This window comes from Silurus meridionalis, chromosome 23 (assembly GCF_014805685.1).
Source record: "Silurus meridionalis isolate SWU-2019-XX chromosome 23, ASM1480568v1, whole genome shotgun sequence".
In the NCBI taxonomy this organism is placed as follows: domain Eukaryota; kingdom Metazoa; phylum Chordata; class Actinopteri; order Siluriformes; family Siluridae; genus Silurus; species Silurus meridionalis.
The window spans coordinates 22911626-22933703 of NC_060906.1; the positions used below are offsets into that span (position 1 = coordinate 22911626).

The 22078-nt window shown below is 38.8% G+C and overlaps 1 protein-coding gene across 1 annotated transcript in view; it reads left to right on the top strand.

Moving 5' to 3' along the window:
• The window catches only part of syne1a (spectrin repeat containing, nuclear envelope 1a), a 207901-nt gene that overhangs the window by 76028 nt on the left and 109795 nt on the right, over window positions 1-22078 (top strand). Inside the window, 24 exon segments of the mRNA XM_046836299.1 lie at window positions 1-31; window positions 640-800; window positions 1993-2143; window positions 2249-2476; window positions 2554-2652; window positions 3381-3568; window positions 4518-4641; window positions 4839-5005; window positions 5959-6112; window positions 6195-6817; window positions 7370-7549; window positions 8239-8389; window positions 9063-9221; window positions 9312-9494; window positions 9581-9682; window positions 11271-11474; window positions 11704-11911; window positions 12587-12699; window positions 12831-13036; window positions 13689-13850; window positions 14666-14924; window positions 16385-16557; window positions 17940-18249; window positions 18331-18495. The exon segment at window positions 1-31 is cut by the window's left edge and continues 110 nt beyond it. Of these exon segments, the coding sequence (XP_046692255.1) occupies window positions 1-31; window positions 640-800; window positions 1993-2143; window positions 2249-2476; window positions 2554-2652; window positions 3381-3568; window positions 4518-4641; window positions 4839-5005; window positions 5959-6112; window positions 6195-6817; window positions 7370-7549; window positions 8239-8389; window positions 9063-9221; window positions 9312-9494; window positions 9581-9682; window positions 11271-11474; window positions 11704-11911; window positions 12587-12699; window positions 12831-13036; window positions 13689-13850; window positions 14666-14924; window positions 16385-16557; window positions 17940-18249; window positions 18331-18495 (4501 nt within the window).

Sequence of the window (22078 nt, forward strand, 5' to 3'; positions counted from 1 at the left end):
GAACCTCACATATCAGCTCGATTACGCTCACGTAAGACTCTTCTTCTTCTTCTTTGTGAACATCTTATTCTACATTTAGTCTCCATTTGCTGTTATAATAAGTTCAGCTCTTCTGGGAAGATACTAGATTCCACTAGATTTGGTGGAGATTTGTGGAGATTCGTTCAGTCACAAGTGTGTTAGTAAAGTCAGGTGCTGATGGAGGTGAGGAGGCCTGGGGTGCAGTGTTCCAGTTCATCCCAAGGGTGTTCAAAAGCTCTACAGCAGGAGATCTTCCACTCCAAACCATGTGAAGCAGATCTTCATGGAGCTGGTTTCGTATACAGGGGTATTGTCATGCTGGAACAGGTTCAGGTCTCCTAGTTCATGTAGAGGGAAATTTTCATGCTTCTGCATCTGAAAGACTTTGTATACAATTATACCTCCAAGTTCTTATGAACAGTTTGGGGAAGAAGCACATATGACTGGACAGGGCGGGTGTCCCTATACTTTTGGCATCAATACTTCTGTGATTTCTTGGACAGATCCTTCACATTTTTAACTTCTCCTCTTAATGCCCAAATCTGTGTGTACTGTATTTTATATGGTCTGATGTGTGTGTGTGTGTGTGTGTGTGTGTGTGTGTGTGTGTGTGTGTAGGAGCTTCATGCACAGACTGGTGTGTTCATTAAGAAGACAGAGTCACTGGTGAAAAAAGCGTGTGAGATTCAGTTGGGTTCGGAGAATTCCTGCCTGCTGCGTGATCAGGCCACAGCGGCTCAGAGGAGACTGAAGGACCTGCAGGAGAACTTCAGGGACATGTGAGAACTTCTCATCTACACTACAGACTCACTGACCACTGTCCACACATCTGCTTCTTTCTTTCTTTCTTTCTTTCTTTCTTTCTTTCTTTCTTTCTTTCTTTCTTTCTTTCTTTCTTTCTTTCTTTCCTTTTTATTTTGCTTTTCTTTCTTTCTTTCTTTCTTTCTTTCTTTCTTTCTTTCTTTCTTTCTTTCTTTCTTTCTTTCTTTCTTTCTTTTTACTTTTCTTTCTTTCTTTCTTTTTCTTTCTTTCTTCTTCTTCTTTCTTTCTTTCTTTCTTTCTTTCTTTCTTTCTTTCTTTCTTTCTTTCTTTCTTTCTTTCTTTCTTTCTTTCTTTCTTTTATTTTGTTCTTTTTCTTTCTTTCATTCATTCATTCATTCATTCATTTATTTATTCATGCATTTATTCATTCATTCATTCATTCATTCTTTCTTTCTTTCTTTTTTTCTTGTTTTTTCTGTCATAAATATTTTCTTTCCCTTTTTATTTTGCTTTTCTTTCTTTCTTTCTTTCTTTCTTTCTTTCTTTCTTTCTTTCTTTCTTTCTTTCTTTCCCATTTTATTTTACTTTTCTTTCTTTCTTTCTTTCTTTCTTTCTTTCTTTCTTTCTTTCTTTCTTTCTTTCTTTCTTTCTTTCTTTCCCATTTTATTTTACTTTTCTTTCTTTCTTTCTTTCTTTCTTTCTTTCTTTCTTTCTTTCTTTCTTTCTTTCTTTCTTTCTTTCTTTCTTTCTTTCCTTTTTCTTTCTTTCTTTCCCTTTTTATTCTACTTTTCTTTCTTTCTTTTCTTTCTTTCTTTCTTTCTTTCTTTCTTTCTTTCTTTCTTTCTTTCCTTTTTATTTTGCTTTTCTTTCTTTCTTTCTTTCTTTCTTTCTTTCTTTCTTTCTTTCTTTCTTTCTTTCTTTCTTTCTTTCTTTCTTTCCCATTTTTATTTTACTTTTCTTTTTTTCTTTTAGTATTTTCTTATGGCTTCAGTATCGAGGAGCTTTAATCACAGAATGAAGGTGATATAAGTGAAATACGGTGTTCGGTGCTGCTCGAATCTTGTTAAAACAAGGATTAAAACAGAAAAGCAAAGCTGTTAAATGCAGCCCTCAGTTACACTGCATATCTGTATTGATCGTAGGGGGAAAAAAAAAATTTTAGCTTAAAACTCAGACTGTGTGTGTGGTTTTTTTTCTCTCTCCTTGTAGGATATCGGAGCTCAGTGAGGCACAGACACGATGGCAGCATTTCAGCCGTGAGTCAGAAGCGCTCTCATCCTGGCTGTGTGAGAGAGAGAAGGAGCTGGAGGCTGTTGACGGCAACACTGCTGCCTTGGAACGACAGATTCACACTGTGGAGGTAAAAAAAAGGGAGAAGAAGCAAAATTTATTACCATGGATTTTGTGTAACAGATTTGAGAATTTTTATTTGCACTTGTTCTTATAGTATTGTGAAATTTCCCAGGTGATTGAGGCAGGTTTAGAGGAAAAGAAGGATGTCTTGACTCAATTGGAGGCGGAGTCTCGTGCTCTGACTTGTTTCATTGTTCCTGCGGAGGTGGAGCATATTAAAGATTGTCTAGAACAGATCGTCACGTTGTGGGAGAAGCTCACGAGCAGCGTGAAAAGACGAGGGGCAGAGCTTAAGGCCAGCTTGGTGCATAGAATGAAATTAAACGATGATATACATGAGGTACGAGTGTTAATTCGGCTTTGTACTATGTGATCTACATTGTTAGCCTGAATTTTTGCTGTTTTGTCTCATTTAAGGTTAAAGACATGATGCAAGCTCTTGCAGAGAAGTTGAATAAACCGGTTACAGGCTGTGCATCAACGTCAGAGACGTACCAGGTTCTTCATGAGCATATGGTATGTTTTTTGTCTTAGAGAGCTGTTATTTCTACATGGCAACCCGGGTGCTTTTATATACTGTATAGAGTGTTGAGTCTGTTTCAGGTTGGTTGTTTAAAAACATCTTGGAGAACCTTTGACCCAGACTGTCCTTTTAATGAGGATATCTCTGTACATTGCTCCATTCAGTTTCCCTCAACTCTGTTGCCCAGTCTCTGCTGCTGAAAAACACCCTCACAGCATGATGCTGCCACCACCATGCTTCACTGTAGGGATGGTTTTGGCCAGGTGGCAAGGTCTGGTTTCCTCCAGACATAGCTTTTAAAAATGAGCTCAAACAGTTCATCTTGGTTTTATCTGACGAGAGAATCTTGTTCCACACACTCTAAGAGTCCACTCCAAGCATTTTCTTTTTCTTTTTGCAATGAGGATTGCAGCCACTCTGCTATAAACACGAGATCGTAGACTCTAATCAAAGTGTAAAAACATCTCAGGGACGATCAAGAGAAATAGGAGGCCCCTAAACTCGTTTTCATCAATGATAATGAATGTACAGAAATGTTTTAAAGTCTGTTTTCACTTTGTCATTATGAGGAATTGAGTGTAATAAATAAGTAGAATCAATCTGAACAATTGTAGCATCACTGTATACAGTATATACTCTGCGAACAGGCTAATAATTAAACTTTGAGAAATTTAGATTCTTTGGAAATGTGCTTGTATCTCTCACCTTCTTCTAATTTCAGGAAATGTGGCAGGCTCTGAAGCTCCTGCAGCCTCGACTGGTGTCATTTAGCCTGGGTTTGAAAAGGATATCTTATAAAGATCAGATGGAGAAAGAAGTATCAGACCTCCAGCAGGCTCATATACAGTGTACTAATAAGGCTGCCAGCAAACAAGCCAAACTGGAGGACCTGTTAAATCGGTGGCAGCAGTAAGTCAGTGCTTTTTTCTGAATTTAGGAGCAAATGTTAAAGCAGATCTGAGCATCACACCGATTCTGCAATTTAATAGTTTAGAGTTAGCAACTCTTAGTTGTCTCTGTATTGATGTGTGGAAAGTTAGGTGTATTCAGAGTTGGGTTAAGGTGCTTATGTTTTGGTTTATAGCATACTGTAGGATGCTCTGGATTAGAAAATAAGGATAGGAGAAAAGACAAAAAGGTGTTCATATGGGTTTTTCTTTGTTATAATATGTAAAATAGGATTCTAGTCATAAAAAAACCATATTTCTGCAGCAAATCCTCAATACAGTCAAATCGTAATATGGCTCTTGTTAAAAAAAAGAAAAAAGTAAAGATGTTCTACACTAGAACACTAAGAAGGTTCTAGCAGACTTTAAACCTGTATCTGTATTACCTAAAATAATACAATTTCCAAATAAATTAAAAAAGCATCAGCTTATCCAATTCATTAAATTCATGTAAAACATTGTATATACTAAAAAATAGCAATTTCAATTTTTTTTATGAATTTTTTTAAATATTTTAACTTGAATTGTCGTCAACTTGAAATGTTTTTCTATTCTTTTTAAACAACTAAAATGTTTTAATTTATCCAATTTAAATAAGTTAAAAAATAATAATTTAAGAATTCTAAGATGTTTATCTGTAAAAGCTAATCTTTATTGACAAATAAAAAAATATATTCAAATACCTTGCAATACACCTTTTTTTTTTACATTAAAACATTACATAATTCATAGTTTAAGTTCATTGATTTTTCCTTTTACAAAAAAGTTTCCAACTAGTAACCTTTCACTCGAAAACCATTTTTTATCTAGCTATCCCATAATAGTCATAAAGAAGGGACAAGTTTATATGGTGTGACATGATGGGTCTTAAATGCTGCTTCGTGTTCATTTTGTATTCTTTCTTGTGGTAGATATGAAAGAGGACTCTCAGTACTTCAGGGATGGTTGAACAGTTCGGAGAACCTCTGTAAATCTGATACTCCATATCTCATCACTGATAAAACCAAACTTCAAAGCCAGCTACAAACATTACAGGTAAATTATAAAGGAAAAGTCTGGTAGGATGTAAAATCTAAATACATCTACATATGTTTTCTATAATACTCAACCTACATTGCTTGAATTTGGTGTGTTCATCTTGGACTCAAGTTCCTGATCTAGAAGAACCCTTGGTTTAACAATTGGTTCTAGTTAATTAAAACTTTTGCCTTGTGTATAATTGTATCTGGTAGGACCTGCAGAGTGAGGTTCCTTCTCAGGAGTCTTTGCTGGAGAAGTTGGAGACCCAGGCCGAGTTCCTCTACCCCACAGCGTCAGAGGAACACGTTGGAGAACTCACAGAGCTTCATTGCAACCTGGAGGAGAGATGGTGTTCTGTCAGTGTGTGCATACCTCTCAGGTAAAGCCACAAACATAGCTGAGGTTTAGTGACTTGTTCTGGAATGATGCATGCACTCACAGCTGGAACCATTTAAAGAATGATTGAGGAAGCCTTTTTGCCATAGGTGTACCCATATTCATCATAAGGTTTCAGTTTTAAACAGGGTTTCAGGTAGAAGCTCTGTGGAAGACTAGATTTTGGTACAATTCAGGGAACTTTTGAGGAACTCGTTTTGCTCAGACGATACTCTGATTTAGAGTTCCATGTAAAGTTCCATGTAAAATGCGTTTTGGAAAGCAAAGAACCTTTAAGGAACCACTTTTGCTAAGATGACTTCATATCTTTAAAATACCTTTCTTTACTGTTTCTTCTAGATGTGACGTTTTAGTTTTCTAATTTTTGAAATCCTGACTGTATTTGAGTTCCAGCTAGCGCTCTAAAGATGCTACAATCCAGTCACCTTTATTTACCCTTCCTATGCTCTTCCCTCAAAGTTCATTTACATGGTGACCAGGTTTAACTTGAGGCTCTGATGGAAACAATATTTCAAATGGAAACTGTTAGTTCCTTTAGAGTTCCCTCAAATGAACACACTAAAGAAGCCTTGAGGGTGTTGACTTTAAACATTATTAAGACTGCAGAGGTTTTTGGATATGAATGAACAAGCTGTTCCTTGATGGTTCATTGAAAGCTTTATCACCTTCCTAAATAAAAATGAATGAAGCTTCTCAGATGAGTTTCAAGTTTGCTTGAGTCACCTTGCTATACTACAACTACTGTAATTTAACTAACAAAAAGAGATGATAAAAAAAAAAGGATAAAGGTTGTGTTAAAAGCCTAAAACAGGGACTTGAAACTTTCAGAAAAAAGAACCTCTGTGAAAAGTTGCATCTCTGAAGAACCTTTGAGGAACTCTGTATCTGTATGTGAGTACCTGTAGTGTGCTCATTTATTATTTCCCTGACCTCCAGGATTCAAGAACTACAGGCCCATCTTTCTCACCTGGACCAGTTTAACCAGGTTCTAATGACCCTCACAGAGTGGATTGAAAACTTTCACAGGCAGCTGAGACACAGGTCCAAAGTCACCATTACTAATTTGACAGCTGCTTCTACTCAGATCAAGGTAAAGACAATATTTTTTACTTAGTGTTTCATCAGTATTTCTTATTGAGGCTGTACTCCAAGCTCTATTCTTCCATTTAAAGGATGATGAAGCTCTTCTTCAAACCCATTACGAAGCAATTGAGGATCTGAATAAGCATGTGGAGGAACTGAGTCCTTTCTTGGCACCTCTGGATCTTCAGCAATTGCGGGCCAGGCAGCAAGACTGTCACCAGCCCTTCTCAGGAGCTCGAATATTCCTCCAGAACCGTTCTGAAGCTTTAGTTAAGCTTGAGTCATTCCTGGAGACATACAGGTCCACCACTAATGTGCTACAGACCATGCAGAGCATTGTAGGACAGGAAAACTGGGACCAAACCAAGGATAGTAACCTGAATCAGGAACTAGAGCAGTTGTCACAGGATTTAACCTCTGTGGAGGTGCAGGCAATAAGTCTGGACAATAGCCTGAACAAGGCATGTCTACACTTGCATTTGTGTGATGGGGACAGGACGTCCTGCCGGGGGTTGGTGGAGAATCTGGGATCAGAACTGCAGCAGATTCAGAGAAGCATGGGGACAAGGCAGAGCGAGTCTGAGGCCCTAGAAGTCATGTGGAGCTCTTTTACGAGAAGAAAGGAGCTGCTATTGAGGAGCCTGACAGAGCTGGAGGACAAAGCCAGAAAACCATGGCTTCCAGAACCAAGCACACAGAACTTCCAACAAAGGTAAGCATATTAGTGTTGCTAATATGCAGTGGTTTGCATAAGCATTGCTCTTTAAAGTGAAGCATGGTGGTGGAAGCATCATGTTGAAAGTTACATTTCTTTTGACTTTGTCACTGACTTTTGGCGGATAATGTCCACCAAACTTATGCCTACACACATTGTACATTGTGTCAATTTTAGACAGAATTACAAATAAGGGAGACCTGTCAATCAAACATTGTGAATGGAATCTCCAATTTGGAATACCGTGTTGCTTACCATCTAATGTCCTAAGTGGTAGCTTAGTGGTTAAGTACTTGGTTAGTGATCAGAAGATTGTGGTTTCAAGTCCCGGTATCGCCAAGCTGCCACTCTTGTGGACCCTTGAGCAAGGTCGTTTACTTTTTGTGCTCCAGGGGGTGCTCTATCATGGCCGACTCTGCGGTCTGACCCAGCTTCTTAACAATGTGTAATGTAGATTTCTACATTCGGCTGGTGGAAAGCTGACTGTTACAAAATTCTGAAACTGAAGACTCCTTCTTTAAATGCTGTTGTCCTTGTTGTGTGTGTCAGACTGTGGATGCTGAACCAGTTGGAGGAGGAGCTCAATGCTCTGCAACACAGCCAGCTATGGTTAGAGGAGAAAGGTGAACAGTTGGCTCACCAAGACCCTGAGAAGATTGACAAGGTCCAGAGGGATGTAACCCTCGTCCAAACCAGCTGGGAGAAAATCCAGAATGCCATTTCAGAGGAGTAAGTGTATCGTTTAAACGTTACAGAGGACATCTAGATTAATAACACCTGAGCATAATTGTGTGAGTTGAGAGCACTAGTGGTTAAGGCTCTAGGTTACTGATCGGAAGGTCAGGGGGTTCAAGCACCTGCACCACCAAGCTGCCACTGTTGAGCCCTTGAGCAAAGCATTAAACCTTATTTGCTCCAGGGGGTTGTACCATGGCTGACTCTGTCACTGTTTCCTAGCAAGCTGGAATATGTGAAAACTGGGAAAGTGGCAGTTAGGGCTCTAGGTTACTGATTGGAAGGGGGGTTCAAGCCCCGGTATCACCAAGCTGCCACTCTTGGGCCCGTGGCCATGCACACAGACATTTCGAAGGGCAGTAGCCAAAAAGGGGCACTAGGGACATGGGGGGGTTGTTATAAGAAAATTTGTATAAACAAGCACTCGCCTTTTTAGTGCCCTTTTTGTGGCAATCGGATCTAATACTGTATAAATAACACAAAATTTGCAAATTTGCATCTCTGCTGATAAGGGCAGAGCCACTGCCCCTGAGCACGGTCCTGCTTGGGCTTTGGAGCAAGGACCTCAACCCTTTCTACTCCAGGTGTATGGTATCATGGCTGACACTGCGCTCTGACCCGAGCTTCCTAACACTTGACAAGTTAAAAACGCCCCTTTACTCCTCTTATCTATGTGTGTGCAGGAAGGAGCAATGCAGAATGCTGGTGGAGATGAGTAAGGATTACCAGACTCTAAAGTACAAACTCGGCTCAGTTGTAGAAAGAGCTCATGGTGTCACTGTTTCCCAGAATGTCCAGGAAAACCCAGAGGACATCCGGAGAGCCCTGACTCGGGTCAGTGTCACGGTGCGGTGTTTGGTATCAAAAAAGTACAGAATGTTTTGATTTAATAAGAATCCCTAATGTTTAATGACTAGCATTTGATTTTCAGGAACCACACGCCAAATACCATATAACCAAAAAACGCATTCTGTTTATTAGGGATGTAAGAAAATATCGATGAATATTGCGATGAATATCGCAATATTTTGTTTCGTGATACTGTATCGATTTTTTGCAATATCTTAATTGGAAAAAAGTCCTACCAGATTTATGGTCTCGTTTTGAGTTAATATCTCGACTACTAGATCTTCTGTTCTGGTTAAGATTTTTTTTTGTTAAGGTTTGCATAAGGTGGTGTATTTTTAATGACAGGTTTCCTAAAATATTTTAATATATCGCCCTTTGATATCGGTAAAAAAAAAAAATTGTTTTGCGATACGTATCGTATCGCCAAATTCTTGCCGATACGCAGGTCTTCTGTTTATAGCTGCTAATGATGAGCTTCTTCTACTGGCTTTTCATCAGTTTACTTGTGTACTGGGAATCGTCCTCTTGATTATTTCAGTGAGTAACTAATTACTGTATTGGTATCGATGTTCCTCTGCTGATAATGGTAGAACTTTTGCAAAGGCTGGGACTATTAAATAAATGCGAAGCTGTAAGGATTGTTCGTGGCTTTCCATAGCTGGAGGCGGTGAAGTCCGAGTTCACAGGCTCTCAGGATGACCTCAATTCATTCATCTGTAAAAGCAAATCCTTCATCGGCGAGCTGAGGAACCTTCCGGAAAGCATAGCAGAAGTGGTCCGCATGGAAACGGACACCATTGTGGACCAGTGGATGGACGTGAGATGGTTATAAATCTCTATCTGTGTGTTTAGACTAACATTATTCGTCACAGCTGTTTAGCCCTCCATGTGTCTGTTTTAATTCCAGACGTCTAAGAAGACGGAAACCGAATCGGATCGTCTCAGGTCAGCCCTCGAGTTGTGGACAGAGGTCACCTCGATCGTTACCGACGTCGAGTGCTGGAGCGCCACCTTAGTTAGCGAGTTTATCGATGGACCTGTAAACCTTTTATCCAGTGCCAATATGGAGGAGTGCCTCAGTCAGTTTAAGGTCAGAACACACACCTGAGGAAGAAAATGTAATAAATTTGATTTAGATTTTAATGTACAAAGTTTCAATGCTTTTCATTCAAACAGCTGGAAATTGAAGGTAAAAAAGTGCTAATGGAAAGCCTGCAAGGAAAAGTAACCCGACTACAGGAAGTGTCAAAGAACCAGCAAAACGACATCGAGCTCCAGGTAAATTCTACAACATCTGGAAAACCCTAAAGCACCATAGAGTCTAAGTAGAGCTCATTTGGAAAGCTAGAAAATATTTTAATTACCACCTAATTTAAATATATTGCTTTAAATACATTATATGTGCATAGTTTTGGGACACCCAACTTTTCTATGTGACCATTCTATATCAAAGTGTCAACACTAGGGGTGTAAAGGTACACGTATTTGTACCGAAGTTTTTAGGTGCAGGGCTTTCGGTACGGTACGCACATCCAACAAATGCAATCCTTTTTACGTTAGGAGCGTATTAAGTGGTGGACCGCAGGTTTGTTTAGACTCCACCTCGCACTTTGAGTGCATTTTTTTAATTCATTGATTATTTTTGTATTATTATTCAACTTAGAAACAAACACAACAATGCAAGGGATATAAAAATAAACAAAAGTTAGCACAGTGTCACTGTAGCTACTCACGCTGTACCGGAAATAAGATTCCATAGGGCTAGGGTTAGCGGTCCTTTAGCACTTTATGTGCCGCTTCAAGAATTTCTCTTAAAAGGAGAAAATCCTGACAATTCTACATATCGAGAGACTTAATGAATGAAGACATTTGTTAAAGTCTGCTGAAATAAGCAGAACACTTAAGTAGAACATATCTTTAGAAAATGAAATATTAAATGTAAAACACAAACACACACACACACACACACACACACACACACACACACACGCAAACACACATCTGTATTACCCAAATGCAAACTATTTCATTAAATATTTTCATTGTGCTAATTTAATTGATTACTCATAAATTGACATAAAAAGTGTATTGCATTAATAAGATTGATTCTAATTTATTTTTGTATAAAATGTTATAAAATATTCTATTATATATTATATAACCAAGCAGGAATTTTATTCAAAATTGATACAAAAAATTTAAAGTGTTCCAAAGTTGATCACAAATGTTAATAATAATAAACTGTGTTAATTAAAAACTACAAGCGATGTTTATGTTTGGCATTTCTTTCCCCCCAACTGTACTAAAATCTAACCAAACGTTCGAGGTACGTACGGAACCGTGACCTTTGTGTAAAGTTACACCTTTATTCAGCACACAATCTTTGGATGTGGTCGCATGAAATTCTCCCTCCACTTGAAATAGGATATCCAGGCCTTGTTCCAGTATGACTATGCTTCTGTGTACAAATTCAGCTTCATGAAAATATACTTTACATGGGTTGGAATTGAAGATCTTGAGTTGCCTTCAGCCCTTGTGGCTTTATGAATCTCCACAAATCTTCACAAAATCTAGTGGAACATCTTCCCAGATTAATGGAGGTTATTATATGAGGAAATGGGGACTAAATCTGGATGTTCAAAAAGAAGCACATCCCAATCTTATGCTCAGGTGTCCACAAACTTTTGTTAATATATATGGTATATTTACTTGTACTGAACTGTATTTGTTCTCACACACTGTAAATCACTGTATAATGACGTTTAATTACAGGTCTATCATTAGTTGATCTTCATCATATACAGTAGACACAACGTATTTTAGTCACGTGACCTACTTTAACCACTATCCAATATATATATCCAAGGCGCTGGCAGCTGATCTAAGGATAAAGATCTTCCATGCTGAAGAGGTTTACGAGCAGGCTGCTTCCATCCAGAGGGACTTCAGCTGTCAGAGCCAGCAACTTCAAGACGCGATTTCCCAGCTGGCTGAACAACTGGACAGCATCGAGAGCAGACTGTCAGAGCTATCGCAGGCATCTGACCCAGAAAATGTGGCTAAGATAAAGGTTAGACTTTTCCATTTGCACCACAAATCTACTCGTTCTTCTTAACACACTCCTCAATCATGCGGCACCTCTTGCCGCTCGGCTGCACTCCTGAAATCAGATTTCGACCAAAATGACTTTTGACCGCGGGTATCTGATTTGTTATTTTTCAGGTGTGTATTTGATGATATTTTTAAGAATGTGTAAAAAAAAAAAGTGTGTATTTATCATGGATGTTTGGTTATTTCAGGAGCTCCAGAAGACTCTGAAACAGGTGGATAGTGGTTTAGACGTGACGAGCGAGTCTCTAAGAGTGCTTTGTAGAGCATATCCGGTTCAGCAACTAACCGCTTTGGGTACCAGCATCACCGAGCTGGTGAAGCGAAGTGAAGCGGCAGATCAGCGCTCCGGTCAGATCCTGCGAGCTCTACAGGAAACGCTTGTACACAGTTTTAATGGTAGGGGTTTCTATTGAGGTATATACAGTATCTAATAAAAGTGAGTACACCCCTCACATTTCATCAAACATTTTTGTATATGATGTCAAGGGATCATACTATAGAAATTAAACTTGGATATGTTTTATAGTAGTCAATATGTAGCTTGTATAGCAGCCCCAGACCATGATGATGCCACCACCATGTTTGAATGTAGGCAAGAAACAATTTTGTTGGTTCTCATCACCAGGGTGTCACCACACATGCTGGACACCATCTGAGCCAAACAAGTTTATCTTAGTCGCATCAGACCACAGGACATGGTTCCAGTAATTTATGCTCTTGGACATATTGTCCTTAGCAAATTGACGGCGATGCAAACCGACTTGTTGCAGCGTGTGGCGTACGGTCTGATCACTGACAAGTGACCGTATGTACATATATATATATATATATATATATATATATATATTTACAAGTGGACACACACAGGTTCTCCTTCACAGATCCACAGTCTGATCAATCGATTAGGCTTTTATTGTTACTACGACAACCAGATTTTTTTTTCCATCCAGATCCACCCACACAGACCATCTGCTCTAATAAGCACTAGGGTTGGTCCATCAGTGATCCATGCCTTTGTTTTGCTTTGCCTCTTTGCTCTCTGTCCATCTCTCCTCCTTTCCTCACTCACAGAACTCACACAGGATTTCCACAGTTGGCTCTCGGAGCTGAGAGCAGGTACTGAGCAGATTTCTGAGGGAGTAGGAGATGTTCCTGAGCCCACCACTCAGCTGCAGAGGCTCCAGGTAGCAGCATAATAATGTTTGTTGTATTTAGTCCGCAAATCATTCTAATTAAAGTATTTAAATGAAGCCAAGCTGCACTGCCTTGGCTATAAAACCTGCTGGATTTCTGTAACACATTCATCATCCTTCAGGTTTCCCTGCAGCAGCTTGGAGAAGGTGAGGAACGCCTGAGTAGGATTTGCGAAGAGAAAGAGAAGCTCCTAAAATACCTATCGAAATCTGCAGCTGGAGGAGTGCAGGAGCGTCTGGCATCGTGTCAGCTGGAGCTGGATGGATTTACTGCAGCTTGCAGACAGAGAGTGCGGAGTTTGGAGCAGAGCGCCGCCCTGCAGGATGGGTGAGGCACAAATATTGCATTATGCATTAAATAATTATATACATTAAATAGCAAATTAGTTTCTACGAGGGAAATGTAATTTAAGTGTTATAAGTATTTATAAGTAAGTATTTATAAATATATACTTTTTAATATATTTATATTTTTAAAACGGGTTTTTCAACTTTTAAACACGTTTTGTAAAATGTCTACAAGAATACATGTATATATATATTTAATTCAAAATCAATTAATAAAAATATAATTTATATAGTTTTTTCAAAAATGTATTATTTCTGTGAATTGTCTCCATAAATTGTTTCCATCTCATCATGCAAAGCTTAAAACTAAAAGCTGGTGAAGGCTAGCACCCACTTTTTTTTCTTTGAGAGATATGAAGCCTCCTTTTTATGCTGCCTCATTGACTTGCCTCCTCACCTCACCTACATCAGTACCTGACTTTACTAACACCCTTGAGGCTGAATGAATCTCCACAAAATCTGGTGGAACATCTTCCCAGAAGAGTGGAGGTTATTATAAGAGCAAACAGGGAATAAATGTGGAATTTGAATCTTCAAAAAGCACAAAGCAATCTAATGCTCTGGTGTCCACATTCTTTTGTCCATAATGTATAGCATTTTTGGAATTGATTATTTATCAATTACTTATTAAGGTTGGAGGTGAGTGTGGACGAGATGAGACACTGGCTGAGGCAGATGGAGAAAAACCTGCATAAAGAGGCAGCTGTGTGTGGAGCGAGCCAGCCAGGAGTTCCTGATTGCTCTGCACAGCTAAAACGCGTGGCGGAAATTCACAAAGTGCTGCTTGTGAGAAGGTTTGTTTTCATGTATTTGATTTTTGAGTTTTATTTGTATCACATTTCAACAATTGACATTGTCCAAAAGCAGCTTTACAGAAATAAATAGGTTACAAAATACGAATGTATATTTAGTGCTTATAATAATGAATTTATATTTAGTTTAGTACCTATATTTTTTCATAATAACTGGCGACTGTGGGAAAGAAAAACTCCCCTAGATGGTATTAGGAAGAAACCTTAAGTGAAACCAGACTCAGAGTTTGATCATTGTTAAGATGTACTGTTCAGTAATAGACACTTAAATGCAGAAATGTTCATGCCAACTGCAGCCTACACCATTGTAGCAGTCTGTTTTAGGGACTGTATTACTGGTCACGTTCTTCTTTCAGGATCCATCTGATCCATCCTAAAGCCCTTATATTCCATTATATGTTTAAAAAAAAAGAAAAAGGCTTATACTTGTCACGTTTACACTACAGCAGAATGAAATTCTTTCTTCGCATATCTGAGGTTGGTAGGAAGCTGGGGTCAGAGCGGAGGGTCAGGTTCAGGGCCTTACTCAAGAGACAAACAGTGGCAGCTTGGTGATAATAGGGCTTGAACCCACAACCTTCTGATCAGTAACCATTGAGCCAATACTTGGCCCTCAATTTGTTTATCAATAATTATAATTAAAACAATTATCTTTATGGTTGCTTTAATTCCGAGGCTTGTTTAATTTTTATTTGTCATTCGTTTTCTAAACTTTGGGTGAAAACTAGCAATGTAGACTTATTTATTTTATTGTCAACTTATAAAGACAAATATAAAAACAATGTGTTTGTTCTTAGGCCGTCTGTGGAGCGTCTGTATCAGGCATCTCTTCTCCTGTCCGAGGTGAACAGTGTCCCCGCTGAGCTCCTGTCCTCCCATCAGGCTCTGCTCCAGGAGGCATGGAGTCGCCTTCATCACCTGCAGGAGTACCAGGCCTTTGGGGAGGTGCTGAGAGCCATGGGGGACTGGCTAGAGGAGGTGAAGGGTCGGCTGGAGATGCTGGAGAGCACCGAGGGAAACAGAAAGGAGGTGGAGGAGAGACTGGAACGAGTGCAGGTATGAGGAGATATTCTCAGTCGGACTTGGATAGATCTAAACTCAGGTCAAGGTCACAGAGGTTTAATCAAGGTCGATTTCAAGGCAGCAATAATTTTATTTGGGTTTTGCCTTGATGATTACGCTGGTTTCTAGAAGAAGGGATTGCTTTCTGTCTTGTTTGTTTGAAATGTTTCCTAACATTAAATGTAACTAAAAATAAATAAAACACATATTTTTATTTATGTATATTTGGCAAACAGCCTTATCTAGAGGGACTTACGCCAGAAGGTAGATTAGAGTATAAAACATTGGACTTTGGATCTGAAGGTTGTGAATTCAAATTCCAGCCCCACCAAGCTGCCACTGATGGGCCCCTGAGCAAGACCCTTAACCCCATAGCTACTTAATTAGTTGTATGAATGAGATAAATATGTCACTATGGATTATGTAATAATAATATTAATGCTTTAAATGTAATTACAGTTATCTCAGTTAAGGTTTAGAGACCTTGCTCAAGGGACCAGAAGTGACAATATGGTGGTTCGAGGATTGGAGCTCACAGCCATTTGAGCAGAAGTCCAACACCTTATCCAAATAGCTATCACTATGATTGCAAGTTAATTGTTTCCAGCTTGCCTTGATAATGAGCTTTTAAACTGGTAGGTGGAAGCTCAGTGGTTTAGATGTTACACTTCTGAAAAAAAAGGTCATGAGTTCAAATCCCAGCACCACCAAACTGCTATTGTGGGGCCACTTGTACAAGGTCCTTTACCTTAAGTGAACAGGGGAATAAACAAGATCATGTAAATGAATAACGGTATCTGGCAAATGCTGTAAATGATTACACGCATGGAGTTTTATACTTGGAGTCGCATTTTATCCCCCTGATTTATGCTAATTTTCTATTGTGACTATTCCCATTAACATATTAAAAACTAAAATTGTTTTGAAATTGCAGAATTTCTCTCATTATCGAGAATAAATGATAAATATATTGTAATCTCTTGTAATCTAGTGTTTCTGTATTTCTTTCAACACCCCACTTCAACATACATCACTGCTTTGCAACCACCGTTCAAGTTTAAACCTCGTTAAAAAGTGTCTCTGTGATCGAAAATCACGAGACATTTTACAATTTCGACATGCCGGGCTCACCAAATTACCGTGTATCAGTGGTAGGGGATGCCAATACTTTAAAGCATCATTTTACAGGAAACAAATTGCAGGTTGTTTTTTTTGTAAATAAACATTTTTTATTTTATTTTTATTGTTATTTTATCTTTTTACCAAGGGTACCAATAGTTTTTAGCTGAACTCGTATCCTTGTGTGATATTGTAATTAACTCTCAGTATAAACCCGAGAACACGTGGTGATCCTTGACCCCACTGTCTGTCCTTTCACTGAAAGGATGATATATATTTAGAATATTTCTACAGTAGCTGTGTGTGTGTGTGTGTGTGTGTGTGTGTGTATACAGGATATCCTGTTAATGAAGGGTGAGGGAGAGATAAAGCTGAACATGGCTGCCGGGAAGGGCGAGCTCGTCATAAAAAGCAGTGGAGACGCTGGACAGGAAGTGATCGGTTCTAAGCTACAGGAAGTGGAGGACGCCTGGGCGGCACTGCTTTTAAGGGCTATGAGCTGCCACAGGTATGTATATTTGTGTATATATATTTATACTGTTTATGTATTTTCCTCTTATCTCTCATTAACAAACCATTTCTACCATTTGAACTCTCACTCACTTGATGTTTTTTGTTTTTTGCACCAGTGGGTTCAATTCCTAAATAGTGTCTATAGAAAAAAAACGATGAATGAATGAACCCAGAGTACTGTTTACAGCTATTTTGAAAGTGTATGTAATGTAATGTAACTCAGACTAACGAGTCTAAAACAGTATATCATTACACTTTTCTTTTCATTATTAAACTTAAGAACATTCACAAAAATAAAAAAGGAACTAGAGTTAGCGCAGTGTCACTGTGGCTACTCCCCTCCGTACTGGAAATACGATTTGTAGCGCGTTGTAAAACAACGATTTCAATTTGCACATGCGCGAAATCAGTGCCACTACCTGCCATCGCCATCTTTCTTACGGCAGTCCAGCGATATAAATTCTTTAGAATTTTATGTACGGCACCAAAAGTTCCTTTTACAAAGAGAAAATCCTGACCATTCCGCATATCGAGGGAGTGAATAATTAAAGGATGGAAGGAATATGGACTTTTCCTAACGTATGCTGAAATAAGTACAACTTAACACAATTGTAATATGTTTTGCATTTTTTCCCCCCTAAACGCCCCGAGATGAAACCGAACCGTGACTTAAAAACTTTGAGTTTCGTACAGAACCATGAATTTTGTGTACCGTTACACCCCTAATATACAGTACACATATACAATAAATGATTGGAACTATAGTTAAAGTTGGTGTATGTAGACATGTTGGGGATCTGCTTTTGAAAAATCGAACATTTGATATTATCTCTGATCAAAGCAACGAAATAAAGTAAATGACAAAAAAGTGTGAACATACACTATATGGACAAAAATATTAGGACACCTGACATTTTCACTTATATATGGTTCTTCGCCCAAACTCTTACCACAAACACAATTGTATTAGATGTCTTTGGATGTGGTGGCATGAAGGTTTCCATTCACTTGCACTAAAAGACACAAACCTGTTCCAGTGTGGCAATTCCTCTGAACACAAAGCCAGCTCTATGAAGAGATGCTTTCCAGGGATTGGAGTGGAAGATCTTCTGCTATAGAGCTCCAATTGGTCCTATTAATCACCTTTCAGGATGAATGTGAACACTGAACCCCAGGCCTCCTCACCTCACCCTACATCACTACCTGACTTTACTAAAGTCTTTGTGGTTACTATATACAGGCAATGGAGATTAAATATGGAATGTGATGTTCAAAATGAAGCACGTGGCAACCTTATGGTCAGGTTTGTCACGTTTGTCCATATAGTGTATATAGATAATGAAATATTAAACAAAACAGAAACGTGTATGTGTTTAGTCGTCTGGAGTGGACGGTGAGTCAGTGGGGGCTGTTTGTGGAGTCTCAAGCCCAGCTCAGGACCTGGTTGGAGCAGGTGGAAGCTGAGGTTAAAGGTCCACTGGAGCCTCAGCTGGGTCTCAGAGAAAAGAGGCAGCAGCTGGACAGACTGTGCCTGCTCTCGGCCGACGTAGAGGACCACCAAGGGGCGCTGTGTTATTTAGAGGAGAGCGCTGCCGAGCTGTACAAGCGCACCGGAGACCCCACCTTCAAGGAGGAGGAGACCGCTCAGCTCCGGGAGCAGTTCGATGACGTCAGAGCCGCTGCAGAGGTGACCCTCAAATTATGAGCTGAAAAGAAAATGATTGTAATAATAATATTAATAATGTGTTTAACCAATCACACTTCACAGGAGAGAGTCCGATTTTCAGAAGGCGTCGTTTTCGAGCACGAGAAGTACATGGCGACAGTCAGAGAGCTCACCGATTGGCTAATGTCCAAAGGGGAGGAGCTTCAGAGATGTTCTGACCCATCCGGTGACTCCGCCTCCATCGAGAGAAGGCTGATGGAAGTTCGGGTGAGAAAATTAAGCAAATATGTGAAATCAAGTACGAGAAATCTTTTTACAAAAAGGAAACAAAGATTTATCGAAAGTCCAAATGTGATCAGCGTTTATTTTGAACCAAATTTCTGCAGAGCCAATAGAAGAGCAGTGGGTGGGGTCATTTATTGGTATAGTTTTTTTCTAATTTGTTATTTATGCATATTTTCTTTTGTGACATTTTTTGCAAAAGATTATTACAAGCCAAAAAAGAATTTTTTACAACCCAATCCGCGAATTTGTATTTATTTATTTTGTTTGTTTCTTTTCTTTTTCTTTCTTTCTAGTAAAATAGAATTATTCTTTGTTATTTATGTATTTTTTTTTCATGCATGTATCACAAAACTTTAATTGCAACCCAATTTTGTATTTATTTATTTATTTATTTATTTATTTATTTATTTATTTATTTATTTATTTATTTATTCATTTATTTATTTCGATATTTATTATTAACAATTCAAACTACTTTACAATTACCTTATGTATATTTTATCATGAACATTTTTTAATTGAGTAATAAATTTACAAATTTTTTATTATGTTGCTTTTCTGAAATTTGTCTTAAAATAAGCAAATCTGCTTTTTTTTATCAAAGAGAAAATTCCTAATTTAATCTTTAATTAATTTAATCTTTTATTTTTTTATGGTTTATATGATTTCAAATCTCATTTTTAAATAAATAAATAAATAAATAACCCAGTTAATAAATTATAAGTCTAAATCTTTAACTCTTATGGTCTAAAACATTCACACACATTTCATTCATCAAACCATACACAAGAATTTGCACATTTGGAGTAACCCCCTATGTCCTCCTGACAGCTAATATTATTATGCACATACTGGTTGATTAGCTAACTGCTGGCAAACCAGCTCACGTTTCTTAAAGTTTGACACAAGTGGGATTTCAGCATTTAAATACTAGTTTACAACAAAATACAGCATTTCCATAGCAACCACATACCAAGTTGTTATCGTCTTCTGATCTTGGATGTGATTGGTTCAGAGTAAATAAATTACTTCGCTGACATCACTATCTGAGCTTGTGTAAAGCCCTGTCTCTGTTTTCTTCAATTGTGTTTGTGGTGTAACTATGTTGTTGCCCTGAAACCCCCCTGCCCCCCCCTCTTCACCCACCCTCTTTTTGTATAATCAGATTGAGCCTCAAAAAACAGCTCACACTGAAGATAGTGAAATGCAAAATATCACTCGGTTAAGGTTGGATCATTTTCTAGATTATTCGTTATCTCTGGTTTTGTTCTGACTTTTCTCCTTCCTATTTGTCCTGAGATGATCATCACTGCACAGTGAAAACGTGAAGAAAAATGGAATGAAACAAAAAATACAGATTTTTCTTATTGGTCAGCTTGATGGACTTTTATTTGCCCTTGGCTGTGTGTGTGGGGGTGTGTGTGTGGGGGGTGTGTGTGTGTGTGTGTGTGTGTGTGTGTGTGGATACAGGAGAGATATTTCTGGGATTCTTTTTTTCTGTGAACCTTTAATTTACTCATGGTATACAGTGACCTTCAGGATGAGCAGTACTTTCTGTGTTACTGTATCGGGTCTTATAATTTGAGCAGAAAAAACATTGTGTCTAATGTTTATTTTATTAATTGATTAACTTGTATTTATAAAGGGTTCCGGTATTTTTAAGGTGGAATATGTGGTATTTGAGTATAAACAGTATACACTCAATACACATTACTTACACTCTATATACTATACACATTACATACACTATATACTCTATACATTACATATACTTGTCAGGAATCTCATGGGACACGAAGCACGGCCAGATTATTCTGTCAGAAACTCTTGCAGGTGAGTGAGGACCCAAATGCAGGATGCGACAGGGAGTAAGGAAAATACAGGCTTTAATAAAGAAACACACTGAGCAGTCGGGCAGTCCAAAAACAGTCCAGGGTCAGAAACACAGGCAAACAGGGTGATGCAAGGAGAGACAAAACCAAAATCCAAAACAGTCCAAAAGCCAGCAAACAGAACAATATAGGCAGGGCAGAAACACAAACCAAAAACCAGTCCAGAGTTCAAAACCAGAGCCGAACGGGAGCAGGAGCAGGAACAGGAGCAGGAACAGGAACAGGAGCAGGAGCAGGAGCAGGAGCAGGAGCAGGAGCAGAATCCAGAGCAGGCAGGGTGGCAAGAATAATCTCAGGGGCTAGGGAGCTGGTAAAATAATTTAGCCCCGAGCTAAAGTGTTGGGTGTCCTTCAATACCAACAGTTGCGGGAAAAATGGCAAGATGGCCGCAGACAAAAAAAGGCGCGCTTCGCAGAACCGGAAGTGCGTGCTGTGTGCCCGGAAGATCCTGACAACACTACACATTACAGTACACACACACACACTGTACTGTATAGTGTGTGTACTGTAAAGCAAGTATATGTACTGTAGAGAGAATGTGTGTGTCTGTGTTGTGTGTGTATTGAGAGTGTACTGTATAGTGTGTGTGTGTGTATGTGTGTGTTTACTGTATTTAGTGTGTGTGTGTACAGTGTGTACTTTATACAGTGCACACACTATACAGTAGACACTCTATGGAATACACACTCTATACAGTACTCATACACTCTAAAGTACACACTCTATACAGTACACACACTATACACTACACACACACTATACACTACACGCTCTATATATTACACATACACTATATACACTACACACTCTATACCAGGGGTGGCCAACCAGTCAAGAGACCAAGAGCCGCATTTTTTCCTGTGTTACCGCAAAGGTCCACATCATACACATGGGCACACACGAACATCACCCATCCTTTTCTCTCACACACACACACACACACACACACCCTCTGATCAGCCAGATTTATTATATGACAGAAATGGACTCCTACAGTTCTAAGACCACAGGCCAGCCATTTTCAACAATGAACATTGTGTGCACTGTCTCACACACACAAACTCTCAGTTCAACCAAGTCCACAAACAAAAATATAATTTACAATAGCATTTTTCTTTTACTATGCATGTTGCTTAGTGGGACTTCTGCCATTCCAGGTCAGAGTGCAACTGTGATTCAATAGCGGTGTTAATGCCCCATATTCTTCAACAGTGTGGCGGGACAGTTGGATGTCTGATACCATGCGGTTTAGTTTGTCGTTTTCAGAAGACAAGATTTCAACAATGTCACTGAGGCATTTTTAATGAACTCCCCTTCATTGTACGGCTTTTCAGCTTGTGTAATGTTCCAAACCAGTTAAATCTGTATCTGCTTTTCTGCCTGAATTTTCAAAGTGACCAACTTGTGTTTGTGAAGTTTAGTCCCTTTTGGAAATTCCTGGTTGATGTTAGCATGGAGTGAGCAGAAGTGGTGCTGAAGATTTGAAACTTTGAAATGCGCTAATGACGCCTGACATAAGGCAGTATGACTTGTCATTACGTTCAACAAAAAAATATAAACTCTCCCACTCTGTTAAAAACGTCCTGTGTTCATCTTCATATTTTCCTTTTGCTGTGCATTTTTTCCTGCCATTTTAAGAGCGAACTTGGCACAAATTGTTTACGTAAAATTTA